A 15,496-nucleotide genomic window follows, 5' to 3' on the forward strand; every position below is an offset into this window, starting at 1 on the left:
CAACAAAGCCTTTCATAAACCTGTGTGTCACAGAAACTAAGAAAGGAAACTGCTGACAGGCTGAGAATGTTCTCTACCAAAATGCTTAAATGATTAATCAATAATCTGAAAACATACTATAACACAGTTTGTATGATGGTCCCCCTTCCCAAACGCTATGACCCAAAAACTGTGACACATTAGAGGCCCATTGCAGATCATGTCTCCAACTCAAACAGGCATTTGTAATGGACAGAGAACTGGAGATTGTGTTCTGGGTTTCTCTGCAGAGGCAAAGACTAGTGTGTTTTCGGGTCATGTTGAGATCTTCATTTCTATTAATTGCTGAACTGACGCTACTGAACTATACAGAATGAATTACAATGCAAGTCCTTCCTTTAAGAAAGAAGAAAAGGAGCCACGCAATGTATAGTTTAATATGAAACCAATTTTCTGTGAATTGGAAATAGACTCTTTAATATAGTGCCTGTCTGCCCTCTAGCGATGACTTACGGAAATAACAGTTACAGCTCCAAAGGCTAATACAGCCTAATGCTTGATCATGACAACTTCGTGCGTTCACAGATGTGTTTAACAATGTATAGACATAACCCGTGACGCACACAGTAGACCAATGATTTCCTTGAAACCTTTAATTGCCTATTTGAGTACCCTGGTCTGTAGGTGTCTCTCCTTCTACCTCTGTGTCCAAATCCAAGAGACACACACCTCGGTTATAATAAATATCAAGTGTAATAGTGTAAATACTGTGTGTATACGCATATTCAGTTATGGTAAACCGCCTACCGTGCATATTCAACTATGCTGTACATTGTGGCAAAAAGAAGAGGGCTTCACCCACGTCTGTGCAAGTGTGCACTCAGTATTTGTTGCAGAAATTAATGAAAGCAATACTAGTTTCAGTATTGGACTTTGCAAAAATATATTTGTCCAACATATTTGCATATTTGTTCAAAACATGGACTTTAATATTTTTACGATCTAACACTGGTATTCTTACATTGTTTCATGTGTGCATGCATTTATACAAAACAAATACAAATGTCCATTATAATGACTGGCGATTATACGGTTAACACTAAAGCGCCGACATTTCGAGCTACTACAAGAGCCAAAACTGTAGTATAGTTAATAATGATCGAATAAAACTAGCACAAATGGAGTAGGGTATTTCAATTGAAATATTAACATAACACATAAAAATGATCGGTATAAATAACATGAAAGCGATTTTTTTGCTCTAAACGGCTACACTGCACAGTTAAAACACACAGATGAAACAAGTGTTTATTTGCGGGGTCATCACTGTGTCCACTCAATGTGACTACAGTGGTAAGACACTGGCTGTACAATGCGTGTGTTTTCCAAGCACATGAATGACTGCAGGCTGTAGGTGAGGCAGAGATTGCGACTTGGGCTTGATTTGCGTTTATGCAGCTGAAACGCAGTAGGCATATTTAATACATATATTTAAGAAAAGTCACGAAGGGGTATGCACAGTGTATTCAGGAACACAGAGTAATTAAATGAAACTGGTGAAACTTCTAGTTTCTAGTGTTACATTATAAAGGCGAACACGCAAGAGATCCCATCACGGGTGCAGTATGTGCGCACAACTGCGGGAACAGCCGCAAATGGGAAAACTCAACGTTGGATTCAAACTGGATTCGTAAGGACAGGTTTTCTGTTTCATTTGCATGCAATGCTTTTCTTACAAGGGCAGTGTGGGTAGTTTACAGTATCCTTTGTGAGCAAAACACCCGTTTGCTGTAGCGATTATAATTGAGTTTGCTGATTATAATGATATGGTGTTTTTTTAAATATACACTCAATTTTATTTTTTTTACCATTAACGTTACAGCGTTGTTATACTGCAATATAAATGCATAGTATGTATTACATTATTGTGTGGCACAAACACTTAAAGTCTGTTACACTTATTACAATTGCATTTGAAAAAGTGCCCGATTAATCAACTAATGCCGATTGATTAACGAATCAAATATTTTAATCGATTGACAGCCATAATTATATATATATATATATATATATATATATATATATATATATATATATATATATATATATATATATATATATATATGTGTGTGTGTGTGTGTTATTGTAATGTATGGTTTGTATTATTAGCAACTACACTAGCCAAAACGGAGAATATTTTGCTTTTGCCGACTTAAAAAGAAAAAGACGTAAATCAAGGCTAAATTACCAGTATACAAAATAATACTTAAAAAATAAATGTATAACTTTTAATATAATTACTGGGGCAAATATTTAACAGTAACATCAAACCACTAGAAATCTGTGAAAGAGAGCAACCCCATGTATAAGATACACGACTATGATTTTAGGAAAACGAAATGGGAGGTAAGAAATACGAGACTGAAAGGAAAATATTCATGTAATGTTAATTTAATGAATGGCTTTTGCCAATTTACCACAGTTTCATGTGTACGAGACCTGCTCTCCGGTCCACCCTCCCATCTGCTGATCAAGGGTCCCGGTGTTGTCATGTGACTGCTTCTTGCTCTCTGATTGGATGCTTGTCCAGGGCGATTTCATGAAATCAGGACTGCGCTACTGGCTGACATCAGATGAAATCGGATTTGATGGAAATGTCATGGTGTTGGTGGCCTTCAGGAACAGCGCCATTTTACAAGGCATGGCGTTACATTGTGTCACGCTCAGCATCCGCCCTCGGTTTGGAAAAGTTACGTGTTGCAAAAATATTACTTCGGGAAAACAAAACAAACAATAGGAAAAACAATGAGTACAGGCGAGGTTATTCGTGTTGATGTTGCGGGTGAAGAAATCCACACAGAGACACACATATTGCCCGTTACCCCCTGCGTGGTCGCTTCTTTAACGGGGCGCCAGTGTAGGTACTATGACGTCACTTACAATTCTACCCCTGCAGAACTCTCTCACAGCTTGTAAACGACCTCTACTCCATGGGGGCTGAAGAAAGATGTATGACTGTATTGTATATGTTCCTGTATGTAAACATTTCCTTTGATGCGGGTAAAGCACCTTTGCTGGGTCTTATAATAGGGCATAACAGTGCATAATACAGCATGCACAACTGGTGCTGCTTCACAGACAAAAAACAAACTATTAATAATATTAATATTAAAACAATACTTTCATTTCCCTCTTTATTTCTATAGAGATCATATCAGAAAGAAGGACAAAAACTACAATAACAGTAGGATTCCTGCACAGGACACCAGCACTGCTTCTGATCAGACGCATGCCTTCCGGGACCTATCTGGAGCAGCATGTGGACCGAATTAAGAGGATCAGCCAACTGTTTTTACACATGGCTCGGTTTAACATCCAATATAAGGTCCTCATTCAAATAGACCACTACTCAGAGACTTTAACTATACATGCAGACATGCATACGTCCTAGTTTACAAAGTGCAAAGAATCCTACAGTGCCTTTGCGGATTGCCCCATGATTACCCATGTCAGTGACGTGTTTCGTTTTGTTTGTCTTTTTACAAACAGGGGAAACACAGCTGCACAATGATGGCTTCAGGCCTGGTGCCCAACACACAGCACAGACTGGGTCCCTTGACTGTGCGAGGCCACCGCAGACACAGACTCCAGCCCCTCCAGATGCATGAGCTCGTCTCTGTACATGAAGGACCTGACAGGGTGATCTGGTTAGAAGAAGGATCTGCTTCATCACTTGTATTCATATTGCTGTTTAAGATTGCTTATGCATAGTTAATAAAACAGCAACGCACTGGTGAAGAAAAATAATAAACTGGTTTTCATAGAGCACTACAGATTTGCATGTGCTGTGTGTAATGTAACGGCACTGGGACACACATTTAGAAGAAGGAAAACTGAGAGATGTAACTGTTAGACCATGGAGATTTAGACCTCATACCTCAGTTGGATGAAAGCCTAAGACTGTTCCCCTGACTTTCCTCCTCCACTAGCCTTCTGCAGCATCTCTACATCCTGTTCGTTCCTAGATTATAATGTATATAGTGTGTATGCATGTAGTGTTCAAGAGTCTTGAACTGGCTCTGCCAACACTGCCTCTTCTATGGGCTGCTATGGACTTTACGCTGCATAATTAAGGGTCGTTTTAGTTCTCCAGTCACATCAATGCTCAGCCTCTGTCCTGCTTCTTGTGCCAGAGTGTATACTGTGGACATCTACCAGTAACATACAGCATTGTAGATGCATCTTATAAATAGTTATGTACTTTGTAGAATGCCTTTTTCGTTGTATATTCTGGCGACTAGTAAACTGCATCTGAACTCAGTAGCAGAGAATTATGTATATTTTTTTGCCTTTGTTTTTGTAGGCAGCTTGTAATAATCTGGAGAGCCACCAGAGGGTGCGGTGTGATTGCAGATTTGGGCTTTAGCGGGACAACAGAAGAAGTCTTTCCAAACGATTATTAGGTCAATTCCAGTCAGAGCTCAACTTCGGTTTCCTGTTCATCATTTAGAAAATGAGCAATCCAAAACCACTTCATACAGAGAGAGAGAGAGAGAGAGAGAGAGAGAGAGAAAGGGGTAACCATAGGACTTAAAAGAATTAAGAAACTAGACGGTGCTGTAAAAAAAAAAAAAAAAATCAGTGTGGACAGAGACGAGACTCCCCAAGGACACTCCTTTGTACTTTGAAGTATTGTTCCCAGTATCCTAGTAAAAGGCATTCTGGACAGATCTCCCCTCGCCACTTAGCGATTCCCAAAATATTTCCACTCGATGTAACTGTAGTCAAGGTCGGTACATTATTTTGATGGTTTAATTAATGAAAAGAAAAAGAAAAAAATAACTTAAAAATATATACTGGTAGGACACCTGTCTGGGAATAGTCTCACAGTCTTACACTGTCCTTGGACTTTTGACTCTGGTTTACAGCTACACTTATTGGAGCTCAGGGACTCCCCTGTCCCTCCTCCTCCCTATAATTAACACAATACAAAATAAAGAGTTATTCAATTAGTTGAAAATAACCTCTCTAGTGCCGCCCTTAAGCACCTGGCAATAGCCTCTTTTTAAGACCTGGGAGATATGGGAGCTCGTCGTTTCCAAGTTATTAATTTGGTAAATTTAGATGTTAAGACTGTTAAGATGTTAAAAACAAAAGGGAAACATAATAGCACTCTCCACACCAGAACCACCGCTCTGGACCGCAAGATTAAAAACAAATTAAGATTTATGAACTACATAAATGTAACAGTGACAGGAGGCAGTACAGCCATGATATTGATACGCAGTTTAAGATCATTTGATGAGATGGAGACGCAACTTACACACACTGGGAGGCTATTTATGAATTTATAGAAACACACACGTAACAAATACCCCCTGCCCTCATAGATTAAGCAGCCAAATTCTGCCTGCGATAATAATTTAGGAAATGTGGATGCCCATAGTTTTTATTTGTTTGTTATTTTAAAGACAATGTATTGGCAATATTACATGTATTCACCAACACAGTAAACACACAAGTGTTAGAAACACAGATTACAATAATGTGTAGTCTATGTCTGAATACGACCTAATTGGATCTTATGCAGCATTCATTACTTGGCTTGTTTGTTTCTTTGTTTGGAGTCGGCAGATGGTACCTGATATGTCTCCTATAGTGTTATAGAAACGGCGGAGGAATCGTGCGCCTGTGCGTTATTTTGGAGTCACATGAGCTGATGTGACTGAGCTGTGCGGTCAGTCCCAGATAGCGACAGAGTCATTACTGCGACAGCCGGCCTTGTACGGACATATCAATACAGTGTCCGTCATCCTTATTTATAACGTGTCCGTCTGACAGGACATCTGAAGACCAGCAGCTCCCGATTTGCTGGACACAGAGCCACTTCAATCCTGCAGCATCTACACACTGTCAGTGTGTGATCTGAAATTAATACGTATTGAATCGACAATTGCTGGAGTTAATTTTAAGCTTTCGTAACACTGTGCGAATTGACGATTAAAAAATAAATATATAGATCTATACAGAAACACACATACATGATAGATAGAAAGACAGATTTTAATTGGCATTGAAAGTGCACTAAATTCGATATATTTCTACAACGTGTAGAAGTTAATATACGTTGAATGGTTATTTGAAATTTAAATATTTGTATCGGATCTAAACTCGAATTTACACAATTGTATTATTAGTTGAAATTATTATGCTATAGAGCCTCATTATAAATAATCATCATTAACAACCAGATGTTAAATTATATATATATTTAACATATTTCCAATACGATTCGATATTTGTTTCGATTATGTAGGAAGGGGATACTTTATATGCAGAATTGTGTAAATACATTATTCTGAGGCATGTAGTGACGGAGATATATTCCCGTTGTATGTATTTTATTTAGTTGTTATCTCTGTTATACTACATACAATAATAACAACAATATTACGTTATTTAAAATAATTTAGTTATTTGTTTTTTTAATCGCAACAGACTCGCATTATCCTTATTAGATATTTTTGTCGTCTACAGTCTTTTCACTTTAATAATTCTTGCTAGTTCTATATATGTAAAATTGAACAAAGCGTACGCTCTGTAGATGATTGTAATGTATTGCAAGCGTTAATAAAGTTATTTAATGGGTGTTACCTTATTTTAATTAATCGGACGCTATTAAATTAAAATTGTCTGTTACAGTCTTAACTTTCGATTGCATGCTTCTTAAAACCATTAACACTGGTATCGAACAGCAATCTGACAGTCATAAGAATATGTTTTCCAATATGAGACTAATTAATATGTGGATGTGGAAATAGAGATTAGTTTATCACTCCAGCAGTCTCATAAAACCATGAATCGTTTTTTTCGCAGAAGGGTGTCCTTCAGTTGGCCAATACACATCATCGCAACATTGTCCCGCAATAATCTGCAATAAACACTTCATTATTACCCTTAGAAAACGACACTTCCACAGGAGGAACAAGGGATGAGAGGCATACAAATCTGTTTTAAAATTAAAAGACTACCTGTCCATTTTATTTCCATTTCACAATCCAAGAAACCCCCCAAAAGTAATTCGTTAGGGAAGAATTTCAAACTAAGAAAAGTATCTCAAGAAGAAGACGAAGAAGCAGAAGAAGCAGAAGAAGAAGAAGAAGAAGAAGAAGAAGAAGAAGAAGAAGAAGAAGAAGAAGACATTAAACCAGGTCTAAAACATTGCGAAAGAGGGGCAAAAATTGTTCAGAAACGCATGGCCTGCCCTGAACTAAGCCAGAAGAGGCAGCCTAGTCTCCGTACCTCGGAGGTCTTACAATTCATGTGAGTGTCGCATTAATGCTGTGTTGTATTCACAGCCCAGTGCTCTGTGCGGGCAATTAATTTCGATGCTCCTTGTTGCTATTTCGAGCCCCTGCAATTAGGCCCCATTAGGCGAGGTGTAGAGCAACAGCGGCTGATTGACAGGGCTGAGGAGGGCGGAAGTTGATTGACAGGGGCTGAGGAGGGCGGAAGTTGATTGACAGGGGCTGAGGGGAGCGGAAAGGAGCCCGTCTCGGGTCTAATGCCCGTGGCGTCTGCGCTGCTGCAGCAGGGAGGGGGGCAAGAAGAGATAAAATACCTAAGCCCATCGCGCCCCCTCGCCAGATAATATCCACCACAGCCCGGCCGACAGGAAGTTTTTAGGAATCACTATCTGTCTGTTTATCTGATCTGGAAATGTGCTGCAGAAAGACACGCTATGCAAGCGACAGGACACCGAGGATTTAGCGCACTAGGCAAGCTGAACAATTGCATTTAGACGGCACAATTAAGGGGGGGGGAGTGTTTATATTATATATATATATATATATATATAATAGCAAAGCTTAATGCATTTATTTGTTTATTTTGGATGCCATTTAGATTACAAAAAGGAAAAAATAGATGATATCTTGCCCAGAAACAAAAGTCTGATTTAACGATTTGAAAATAAATGCATTTTCTCTATAGAGGAATATAAAAAATGCTGTCTTTTTTAAAATCAACTATCTGAAATCTTATATATATATATATATATATATATATATCGCATCACGTCGTTCTTTAGATCGTCTGAAAATGGACTGAAGGAAAGCAAAGTGGACAAAAAGCTGAGCATGTCGGCCTTCATTTTACTTGATGGCCAGAATAAGTATAACTTGGAATGGGAGGAGGTGTCAATGACTTCAGCATATGCGCATTTCTGAAGGGTATATCACGATGAGCGTACCTGATTTAAACAAAAATAGGTCTTACTCTAACATTAAAAAAGGGGGCTATATTAAATATTAAATAAATCGGATCTGTCCAATACAGCACAGCAATGGACACGAATCTTAACTCTGCAAAGATGGAAAAGGCCTGAATGTCATGTTTGTGAAGTCATTCCTCACCGTTTATTCATACATCCAAATCAGAGAAGATGTGTTAATAAGCGACCCATGTTGTTTTAAACATTTGTGTGTGTAAGTTTTCTGTTCATTTTATCGCCCTGGAATAGAATATGCAAGAAGGACAAGAAAGGCGGTGCAAAAAGATACACAACATGCGTCAATCACTGAATTGTGTGTACACAGTATGTAGGTTTATATGTATGGTCTTGTATTTGTAAGTCGCCCTGGATAATTGCATCTGTCAATAAATACATAAATAACTCATATATATAATTATATATACACGTTAATTAGGCCTAAATTTAATTTAAAAGGCAACATTTTTATATGGGGACTTATTTAGTGTTAACAGCAGACAATATTAAAAGCGTGTCTTCTTGATAACACGCTGTGTGAAGAACAGCGAGTTTGTATTTTATTATTCTATTATCTTGAAAAAAAAGAAAGAAAAACAAAGACTAATGATTTCCCTGCCGTTTTATGTTAATTTTAAGATATATTTAAATTAATTCGGCATAATTGTATTACTTGTATTACTGTTGTTTTAAATAATAACATTAATATTAAAATAACGTTTATTTAAGTAAATTACAGATTCTAATTAATTAATTACAAATTCGAATATTGTTATCCTTACCGTCTAATGTATTCAAACATTGAAACGCGTATTTGTTGGCTTTTGAAACACAAATATGATGAGAAATTAAACCTAGAAAAAGCCTTGTAAAGTGTAATTTATCATTAATAAGAATATTAATATGATTAATAATACAAATAAATAAAGGTGCATTTACAACAGGCCGGGCCGGTTGACAGATGGATCTGTATAAAGTCTACAGACGTCGAGTGAAGAGAAAAGAGAGAGAGGGAAAAGTAGTCGTTGCATCAGTCATCTTGACAAAAGCCAGTTTCCATGGGTTCTACTGCTTGTTTACACTTTTTCACCCATTATTGCTCCACTGGAACCCCTGTGTTGATTCAGTAGCTCCAAAAAGTGCTAACGTCCATTTATCAGACAAGTCAATGCCGGGCCTACGACTGGCACATAGTCTGTGAAAACTGTAAACAGCAACTCCGAGACAGAGACACAAGTGCCATTTGTTCCTCTGCAACACTACTAAACGTGATGCATTGTTAAAGATAAAACTAATGATAATACTGTCTGTCTCCAGTAACTGTCTCCACAAGCATTAATGACATCTTTAATGCTAGTTAAGCTCACCTCTCAGTGTATATGTTACACAGCGCCAACCTCTGCCCAGTTCAACAGGCGATTTCACTAATTAAATATCCATAACCCCCCCCCCCTCTGAGAACCAATCTAGCCACATTCGAGGCCGAACACATGCGTCTTAAATGACATTTTAATCGAAATAATTTCTGTCTGACAGATGTTGCATCCACTGTCCAGTTCTGTGAAAAAAGGACGGTGGGGGAGCAACAAAAAGAGACTAATGAAATGTGTGACCTCTGCCTTTAACAAGTGTATGGGCAGTCATAGGCTACACACACACAAAATATGACAAAAACAAACAAGTTGGTCAGAGAAGGACAGTTTTGTGAGAAGATCAACCAATAGAAACACAACAGTAACCAGTCCACCAGAGTACCAGAGTCACCTCGATCTGCAAACCTCTGCACCAATGACATCACCCGGCTGACAAATCACAACAATAATCCCAGAAGAAGAGCACCACAGATTCCTGTGGAGGGTCCCACGGTGACAGATGAGAGGAAAGGGTTCATTGCTGAAGACAAAACACAGATACAGCTGGAGGTGTAGACTACCTGTGCAGGCTGAAGGTTAAAACCAAGAGCGAGTTCCTCAACAATATAAACTGAATTGCAAATAAACACATCAGAGTCATTAAGTAGCCTATAACATTTTCATCTACCAATTTTAAATCTGTCCAGAATGAAAGAAGCATTACCTTTGAAAGCGAATCATAAACAAATGGATGTTGCTTAATATTTATATTTCATATTAATTTGTTTAATCTGTTTTTTTTTATTCTGTCAATAAACAGGAAATCTATTGGTATACCACAATCTGCTCAATATAATCTAGCTAATTATCAAATTAGCTTTGGCTAATTAGGTGCCTGCTTTGTTAGCCATTAAAATCCAATCGATCTTCATAATTCACTGACATTAACTTGGCTATAACTTCATTTAAATAGTAATAGATTAACAAAATAAGTAGGTAGGTATAGGCAGACATCATTTCTCGTACTAGTCTGTCAATTGCACATTTAATGAAACCGTGAATACTTACTCCCGGGTTCCCCGTATGGATGTCGGTCGGCTGTCTGTTATCACGTCCTGACAATTAAAGTGCGGCTCCGGCGTCTTTCAGTGGAGGACAGTTGGGTGGGGAGCCACTGGTTTCGGGTTCCCAAAACCCCCCAACCGGGTGTCTCCTTGTACAGATTTCTTCCTCTCCGGCCACTGTCTGCTTCGTTTCCCCAGGGCGTAAACAAACCCCCAGACCCCCCACACCACCCCACCCACGCAAAAAAAAAATTCTTCTAGGGTTGCATTTCCCGAAAACAATTATTTATCTGTAGTGCAATGCGACTCCCAACACCAAATAGTGAACCGCTGCAATGACTTTAGGGAAGACAAACGTCCCGGACTGTCATCGGATTTTAATTTGACACGTCCGAACTGATTTCAAACGCGTTTTTGTTTTGTTTTTTGTTTCTTCAGCTTCTCCGTAACTGCAAACAAATCCAAATGACGTTTGCTTTACAATGATTGAGTCTTAGTTTTGTTTAATTTTCGTGTTTTTGCTTGTTTTGTGCTTCTTCAGTTACCATTTCTAAATATACTTCCAAGTACAATATGCGAAATGCACAAAATGTAGAAATGTAGAAAAAGTGAGATTTATAATTTGTTTATATAAATAAACAAACAAACAACGTAATTGGCACACATATTTATGCCTTGGCATGCATAGCAACACATCAGCATGACAGGATATTAAAATCAGACCAAAAATAACATCATTATATGAAAGTGGCTTATACTTTCATAGACATTTCAGGGAACAACAAATAATATAGTCACAAGGTTGTACCTTTTTGGTTGGTAAAGACAATTGCACTCACATTTTGAACGGATCGTGATTAAGCAAAACGAAATTATGAAAACCTTACATTTGGGTTTTGTATTTGGAAAATACAGTATATTAAGTGATGGGTATTTACAAGGCGTGTGTTCAGTAATAATACATTGAGATGCAGTATGTGTGTGTGTTATGCAAACGGTCCTTTACGTCACGTGTCAATGTTAACGCAATATACTTTTAAGGTCACCTGTAATTCTACATGTCTGACGTCACTGGCTGCCCCTAAACCAATGGCAAGCTACTCAGCACTTTTTTTGGTCACCCAAACCCCTCCTTCGCCTCCTTCTCCTGCCCGTGGCCACACTATCACAGCCCCCACAGCTCGGAGGACAAGATGAACACTTTCCCTAAGAGCCTCCTTACCGTCCAAGAATAGTAGTGGATCTGTCCTTGTCTGGGGAGGGGGGTGATTGTCGCAACAGGTTCATCAATTTGTTGCGGAGTGAATTGATTAAGTGCTTCTTGGCCATGTTTCCCAGCCCTCCGACTTCTACCCCCTTTTCTGTGAAGGATATCTTGAACCTGGAGCAAAACCAAGACGAGATGGCCTCACTGGAGATCTCCTCCCGGCTGGACACGGCGCTCTCCTCCGCCTCGTCCTGCATGTTGGCGAGGTTTAAGCAGGAGCCCTATGGCGAGATGCCGCCGGCAGCCTCTCTGTTCAGTGAAGATGTCCCGCAGCCCAAGGCCAGTAGAAACCCCGCTCTTAACTTCACCGCTACCTTTTATGGGAAAAATGTCCTGGAAATGGACATCATCAAAGAAGGGAAGTCAGACGGGTCTTTTGAGGAGAACCAAAAGAAAGGTAACGCATTTCGGTATTAGTTTTTAAGTATACTATTACTTCTACTACTAATAATAATAATATTACATGTCACTGTTCGTAAGATATTATTTTGTAAACCATTGGCCTACACGCCTGTCATAGATCAGTGCATATTTAAATATTGTATATTTTCAATTTTGCATTGCTCTATAAGATTACATTGTAGGTTACATACATTAAGTGTAACCGGTTAAATGTATAAACGCGTTTAGTTAGAACGAACATAATCGTGAACGAAACCAGACGCTTCGCAGAACTTCATTTCCCACGAAAGCGAGGCCTTGATTTCTGTCAAACCTGTCATTATGTTAAATAATATAGTGTGTGTATTTTATTTGAATGTATCGATTGTTAAAAGTTTTTAAATGCGTGACATCTTTTATTATTATTTTGTATTTCTTGGCAGACGCCCTTATCCAGAAATCCAAAAATAGTGAATTACAAGGCATCAATCATTACAAATTCAATTTAGCTAAAACAGCAAACTTGTTGTTATTTGAAATTCTACTGAAACAGTTTGAAATTCAATGACGAAAGAAACGAAAAACTTCATATTACAGTGATTACAGTTTTTTTTTTAAATGTAATGTTTGTAAAACAATCTACTCGATTATAGCCATAATATTAAATTGGGGACTGCACATATGGGGACATCATTTCCAAAAGGAATAGGCATTTCCCTGTATTATGCATATTATTATAGTAAATATTTGTGCAAAATGTTTGATCCTGTGTATGAATAAATCGTTAAAGTAACATTTTAGTTCATTAATACATGCATACGATTTCCTCTCAAACTATTTAAAAACAATCACGCAATTAATAATACCAATGCTGCTCCTACTACTACTACAAATAATAATAATAATAATAATAATAACAATAATAATAATAATAAATGCATGCCACTACTACTATAATAATATTAATATTAATGATGATGATGTGTTGATGGGTTCCAGAGGGGTACCCCTCCCGGAAGGACCCGGATGACGACGCGCAGGCGGCGGACTCGGAGCGCCCGAGGCAGCGCAAGCGCAGAAAGCCGCGCGTCCTGTTCTCGCAGGCGCAGGTGTACGAGCTGGAGCGGCGCTTCAAGCAGCAGAAGTACCTGTCGGCGCCGGAGCGGGACCACCTGGCCGGGGCGCTCAAGCTCACCTCCACGCAGGTCAAGATCTGGTTCCAGAACCGGCGCTACAAGTGCAAGAGACAGCGGCAGGACCAGACCCTGGAGATGGTGGGCATCGCCCCGCCGAGGCGCATCGCCGTGCCCGTGCTGGTGCGGGACGGCAAGCCCTGTCTAGGGGAGACTCCGGCCTACGGCGGCTCCTACAATGTCGGTATTAACCACTACACCTACAACACCTACCCGGCCTTCTCCAACTACCCCAGCCCGGGCTGCAGCACAAACTATGCCTGCAACTACCCCAGTGCGGCTCTGCAGGGCATCCAGTCCCCCACGGCCAACAGCAACTACGTGAACTTCAGCGTTGGGGACCTGAATAATTCCCAGACGCCCTTTCAGTCCAGTAACGCAGTTTCTTCACTGCATGGCATCAGGGCCTGGTGAATTTCATTGTAGATCTATGGTTGTTGTTGTTGTTATATATATATATATATATATATATATATAAGACAGAACATAGCCTTTGGGACTCCATAGCGTGTGCTCAACACAAAGGATATTTGTTGAACTTGAATGTATAAAGAAAAAGACTGCACGTAAATCAGTATTATCAATACAATTATCAATGACATTGAAGTCACTTTTTTGTTTTATTTTTTTCAAAAACAACAATGTATTGCCGAGTTGTATCTAATGCAAGTTATGTGTTCAAGAGACACCCGAGGACAAAGAGAATATCCGATTCCAGAATCACAACTGATTGTTTTTAATACTGACTATCCATCATCATTATTATTATAATAATTACTATTTATCAGTCTGGCTGACTGCTTTGTCCCATGCAACGTACGTTCAACACACAACCGTATAGGCGTACTAAGGTTACCCATTGCCGTATTGAAAATACAGAGTATTAAACACAAATAAACTGACAGATCCTGTCAATTTGTAAAGCTGTAAAAGTAGCCAGATATATTTTAGCCAGACATATCTTTACAAACGTCTAAGCGTTTCCACACCTCGCAGTGTTCATTAATATCTCTTTGCCTTTCAGTATATTTGAGTTTTCATCATTATCCACCTTCAGATCCAATTAAATAAAGATGAAAAACAAACCTCGAACTGTACACGATATTCTTACACGAAGCATCAGATATGCTTTGGTTAACTTCCATCAGTACTTGGAAAGTTTAATACACTTTCCGTTTTAATTGGCCAATATTTAGAAAATGAGGAGCATTCACACCTATATAATATATGGTCTTTGTTCCTTGTGATACCGTACAATAATAATCTATTGTTACTATATTGTTATTATTACAGAGTTAAAGGGGATGACAGCAGTTACTTCAAATGAACATGTGTATTACAAATCAAGAAAAAAATAATCTCTCATCAGTTTAATCAAACCTTTAATCCCTGAATGGCAAATTGCACGCGTTTTTCTTAGTCCTATTATATAGGCTCTATATGTATAGTATATGAGAAAGTGTCATGCGACAATAAAATAAAATGCGATACACAATTTGGAAATGTGGGGTATGATTTTTGTATTTGGTCCAGGCCACAGTGTTAACTATCTGGAGTGTTACTTTACGACGAATTGCTTTCAAATTAAATATATCGTAATATGTTTATGACCTGGTGTACTGTTTTATTAGTATTATTATATGATTATATTATTATTTATACGAATATGAACATAGTCGCAAGTCGAGAACGTCCTGCCAGGGTTATGCGTGTCATTGATAAAACAGCAATTAATACCAAGTAATCACAATTAAATACTTAGTAAATAAAGCTGGTTGTATTATTTATTTTCCTGTTTTCGATTGTCTTTTTTTTCAAAGCAGACTTGCAAATACACGCTCAGGCCTCCGTGGCATATTTTCTTGATTTTCTGCTACAAATTAGGGATTAGGCCTACTGTTATTTTATTACAGAAAATTTTGGATATATATATATATATATATATATATAGTTGTGTTAAAAATACATTTTATATATTGGCAGAGCGCCCG

The 15,496-nt window shown here is 38.4% G+C and overlaps 1 protein-coding gene and 1 long non-coding RNA gene across 2 annotated transcripts; both read left to right on the plus strand.

Moving 5' to 3' along the window:
* The first annotated feature begins 2,447 nt into the window (after positions 1-2,447).
* Positions 2,448-3,810, plus strand: LOC136763206 (uncharacterized). Its single transcript, XR_010820963.1, has 2 exons — positions 2,448-3,364; positions 3,529-3,810. It is a non-coding gene; the product is annotated as an uncharacterized LOC136763206 (long non-coding RNA).
* An 8,020-nt stretch (positions 3,811-11,830) lies between these two features.
* Positions 11,831-15,292, plus strand: nkx2.5 (NK2 homeobox 5). The gene is made up of 2 exons (XM_066717035.1): positions 11,831-12,328; positions 13,312-15,292. Exons 1-2 carry the CDS (start codon positions 11,992-11,994, stop codon positions 13,917-13,919), a joined length of 945 nt encoding a protein of 314 aa, XP_066573132.1. The 5' UTR covers positions 11,831-11,991; the 3' UTR covers positions 13,920-15,292.
* The last annotated feature ends 204 nt before the right edge of the window (positions 15,293-15,496 follow it).

Source organism: Amia ocellicauda, chromosome 11 (genome assembly GCF_036373705.1).
Source record: "Amia ocellicauda isolate fAmiCal2 chromosome 11, fAmiCal2.hap1, whole genome shotgun sequence".
Taxonomy (NCBI): Eukaryota; Metazoa; Chordata; class Actinopteri; order Amiiformes; family Amiidae; genus Amia; species Amia ocellicauda.